Source organism: Macrobrachium rosenbergii, chromosome 4 (assembly GCF_040412425.1).
Source record: "Macrobrachium rosenbergii isolate ZJJX-2024 chromosome 4, ASM4041242v1, whole genome shotgun sequence".
Lineage (NCBI taxonomy): Eukaryota > Metazoa > Arthropoda > Malacostraca > Decapoda > Palaemonidae > Macrobrachium > Macrobrachium rosenbergii.
Window position 1 is genome coordinate 6792501 of NC_089744.1, and position 5000 is coordinate 6797500.

General features: G+C 36.5%; 1 protein-coding gene across 1 annotated transcript in view; it reads left to right on the forward strand.

Annotated features, from left to right (window-relative positions):
* Nucleotides 1–5000, forward strand: part of LOC136830233 (glutamate receptor 1-like) — a 252374-nt gene that overhangs the window by 109368 nt on the left and 138006 nt on the right. The window contains exon 4 of the mRNA XM_067089536.1: nt 4373–4502. Coding sequence (XP_066945637.1) covers nt 4373–4502 — 130 coding nt within the window. The remainder of the gene's footprint in view (nt 1–4372; nt 4503–5000) is intronic.

The following is a 5000-nucleotide window of genomic DNA, read 5'->3' on the forward strand; positions in this document are numbered from 1 at the left end:
ATGTCATGGAAACGGGAGGAAAAGATCAAACACAGCGCTATAAAGGTGAGTTCGTCGTAAAGGAGATAAATAAAAGAAAAAAAAACGCAAAAGAATATCAGAGAATGGGAGAGGAAATCCGGATATAAAGGAGGTAAAGATCTGAAAATTTAAACCCAAGGAAACATATTGTTTCTATTTATTATACCTCCGGCAGGGATGTTTCGCTTGCGTTTCTGTTTCTTTGATTTTTTCCTCTTCGTCTCTGGTGATCTGATCGTCCTTTGTTGGGCGAGTTACATGAAAAATTATTAATGGGTTTATACGAAAATTTCCCGAGAAGGTGGCCTCGTTTTGGCAATAAATTACTAGAATTTGAATGGCCAAGAATAAAACTATAGGGGAGAAGGATTTTACTATTTTCTCATTTTTATTTCTATTGTTGGCGGGTTTAATGGCGTATATTAAGCTGCTATTTACGAATATAAATGCAAAACTGCAATATGTTGCAATTTCCATGAAATATAACTAAGCCGTAAGCAAGAAAAAATACCCAGTGCTTCTATTTCTTATGTCTCCCAATATAAACAGATATATAAATGTCACCGATTCAATTATTATACTTCAAAAGACAAGTGGTGCGATTTAACATTGTACTACTTGGCATCAGTGACTATTGCAACAGGTGTAGTAGTTTACCTGAGCACACACTTCACTTGAGAACAGAACCGTTACCACAAATTAGAGGTGGAGATAAAAACGTCTAAACTAATAATTTCGCAGAGTAGAACAAAGTGAGGGATGACAAGTTGTGTTCAGGGATTATACAAAGAGAAAGCAACAGGGGTCTCTCATCTCCCTTTTCCCTCTGTTGTGCACCGTTTATAGCCATAGATAATTTACTCTGTTCTTTACAATTCTTTACGACTGCTGCTTTCGAGGTAATCCACATGACAAAGGTAAAACGGTACGGAAGAAGAGCAAGGATGCCGAAGTCACCTTGTTCTCAGCTTCCATGAAAATGTTTGCCTACCACCAAGTGTTGTTTTGTAAAACGATTACGTAGGCTCGGTTTGTATAACACGAAAATCCTAGTTTTCAAACTCATGGACGAATAATTCATCAACAAGAAACAGTTATGACTTCATCATTTCATAATGACACCGACGCCGACGCTTGCTCTATATCCTTAGCAACAGTTGAAATGAAAGAACTTTCTTTCCTTTTAACTTAATGGATGAAAGATGGGATTACGTCCAAAGCAAAACAATTTCTTTTAACCTTTTCAATGCTGACCTCACTGGCCCTGCTCCACCTTGGAGGAAAGGGTTGTAGATTATCCTTGTCATATGCTTAGAGGCCTTTTATTCAATGACTGCGTTTATAAACATGTGCATTTTTACCTCAATGATTCCACCCATTAGACAGCACGCGGTTAAATTACGCTTTTCATATTTGATATATAATTCGACTATTGAAAAAACTTCTCATTCTGAAAGAAACAGTAAATTATTGAAGTTTTAACTTTTTAAGAGTCAAATGACATTTCCATTATGCACCAAGAATCTTGTTCCTAGTTTTCAAACTCACGGACAAATGATTCATCAACAAGAAACAATTATGACTTCATCATTTAATAATGACATCGACGCCAACGCTGACGCTTACTCAATACCCTTAGTAACAGTTGAAGTGCAAAAACTGTCTTTCCTTTTTATTTAATGGGTGAAAGATGAGATTACGTCCAAAGTAAAACAACTTTCTTTTTAAATATGCAGTATAATCTGAATAACAAAGTCATGCTTTATATGTCGAAGCCAAGATTCTATAAATTTTGCAACAAAAGAGCACAAGATAACAGTAAAAAGAATATGCATGGAGAAACTTTGCGATAAATTCTCCGCTCACATCTTCCTGAAAATATATTATACTTGTGAATGCTAACGTTATAATTTAAAATGTAGCACAGGAGATTGAAGGAATAGGAAAATGCATTAATACAATTCAACGGCATAATTTTATCATTAACATACAATGTATCCATGCAAGAATGTATTTTTTAATACGCGTTAATCTTGAGGCTTGATACTGTTTCTGTACCAAATGAAACCATGAAGAAGACCCCAATAACTACATACCAAAGTCTGTCCATCCAGAGATCTGTTTTATGACTGTTGATCTAGCAAATAAGTAAACGATGATATTATTAATAGTCTGAGAGGTGTGGAAACGATCAGTAAATGATGCAGTAAATGGGGCATGAGGTCGACCTTCGCAAAACGAAGACAGTTGATTAGTCGAACTCGCGCTTTGCTCTCACTAAATTGTTTGCTTTGTATACGAGAATTCTTACGGTTGCGTTTGACGCTACTACATATTTTGGACAACCACCAAAAAGTATATCATCTAATTTTCAGAAGGAAGAAAATGCGCATTGTTCGTAGGGCTTGCGATATTTACAGAGACGATGCTATAAGTGCCCCACGTTTCTGATCTTTCATTCTACCGTTTTCCGAATACTGACAGGTCTGGATGTCAGTGGCATCCAGTTCACACGCGGCCAACAATGGTGGTTATGGTAGAGACTCTCTCCGGAATATTATGACCTTATTTTGCCATCTTTCACCATCTCGATTACCACAGAAAGTTTCCACTGACGAACAAGGTGACAGCACCTTTAGAACTGCCATGAGCAAACACACACACCACCCCCCCTTTTTTTTTAGACCATCAGTTTCTACTTTCTGTTGCCAAACTGCGTTTCCCTAGAGCGCTTTTTCAGGCAGGATCACCGATGCTTATGTTACCGTGACATAAAACGAAAAACGATAATAATACTTTTATGTAGTCACCAATATTCCTAGTTTGGTTTCACTCCCTTCCATTCGTGCTTATTTTTGTGTCCCCTTGCCATTCACGTGACATTTTTTCTCTCTCGTCTTTTTCTTTTTTCTACATATGAGCTTTAGACTTTTTGGCAGGGAACTTGCTCTGTTATTTAATGGCCATTTGGCTTGACCCATCCGGCCGCTTGCTCATTTTAAATAATTATGCAAATGAATAAGAAAATACAGAAACATACACGTATGTTACTTCCGTAGATTTATCCACATCTTGAACATTAATTAACATAACTTTCAAAGTGGACAAAGAAGCTAAAAAACCATATACTTATCAAAAGCTGAGTGAACTGATGGATAAAGAGGAATTCAGCGTTAATGACAACTTATGCATGTGATAAAATACCGAGATGTTATCAAACTTCTGCTTTCTTGGAAATATTGTTATTTAAATACAACAGTCGAGGATATCTATATCCGATTTATTATTGTTGATTTGTGATTTACAAGGTATATGCATTTGGTGCAGTATAACATTCAAGAGGCAAACACGATAATATATATACTTTGAAGATTGACTTATTGGTCTCTGTTCCTTTCATATTTATTGTAATGCGTGTTTTCCTGCATCTATTTACGTTCAAGAGAAATTTTTTGATAAATATAAGGCAGTTAGTAATAGGTCTTTTGAACATTCCTGAACATTATTCGTTTCAGGAACTACGACAAATATGGCATCTAGAAAAATAGTTACCTTTATTCTCGAAGTAAAAAAACGAAAAATAGAAGTAATCATATAATAAACAGGCAAAATTTCACGCATCGAAGAGAGAGAGAGAGAGAGAGAGAGAGAGAGAGAGAGAGAGAGAGAGAGAGAGAGAGAGAGAGAGAGATTCAGGATTTCTGAGTGCCTTTAATGCTGCATGGTTAATGCATAAAAATATATCACAAAAGGATATCTAACGATAACAAAACTAATAAGCTTTTTGTTTGTGACACTTAGTTTTTCTTGTTTTGACTTAAAACAGCAGATCATTTTAAGGACACTTTGATTCTAAGCACTAGTGAGATGATTACACAGAGTCCAGTACACGACCTGAGACAGTTTATGCCTCTTTGATATAGGTATTCTTTTTTACCCCTTACTTACTCAATTTAGCACTGGTCTTGGAAGTAACATCGACGAAGTCTCAAACACAAAACCCAACCTTTATGCGACACTTATCTGACGCTGTTCGTTCGCAGATAAACATGACCCAATATGTTTATTCCGTAACTCCTAACATTCTGAAATAAATCACCAATGCGAATTTTGCAGTGATGTACGACGTTGTCAAAAAATGAAGTCGAGACAATTTTTCCGTACATCCAGAGACGTAACAAACGCTAACGAGTAAGACAGAAGGAAATGAATTTATTATTATATCTAAGAAACACGTCGTGAACAAGCAAATAGCGACGAGTTCTCCCCAGACTGGACGCCATCCTGTTCATAAAGCGTAACTCTAATCCTGCATTCATGTTCTTACGCCGCATTTGCCCTTTTCCAACAGGTGCCCAATCCGTCTTCTGGCTTGATGGATTACGCCACCAGCATGAGACCAGAGTATCATCAGGCAATCATCGACCTTATTCATCACTACCGCTGGGACCATGTCATCTACCTATATGACTCTCATGATGGTAAGTAATGAATGTGACAGTGGTCTGCGGTGGAACTTTTTTTTTTTTTCTGTGACTTTAGTGTAGTTTTCTCTTAGTATTTCGAAGGGAAAAGCGTAACTGTTGAAAATTATTCACGGGTTCTTCATATATCTATAAATTTTCTTTAAACATCTGACCAGCTACGCAATTTTATGCGTAAGCGACATATGGACACCTACCCAAATGAATACCTCTCGTCATCGTCAATTATGAAAATGAAATATTCATGGAAACAAAGAGCGCAATTCACTAGATAATTCTCCTGATTTCTGGCCGAAAAAAATATGAGAGGCATCGTAAAAAGGGAGATACTGGATAAAATCAGAAACATTTTCAGCAAATGTGAAATGCTCAAATCTAAGCGTTCAAATAATTTCTTGAAATACGATTTAATTCCTAGCAGAATATATCCACTATTTGATGGCTGTAACGCTATTAATCCTTTATTTGAATTGCCGCGATTCTTTACGCTTGACT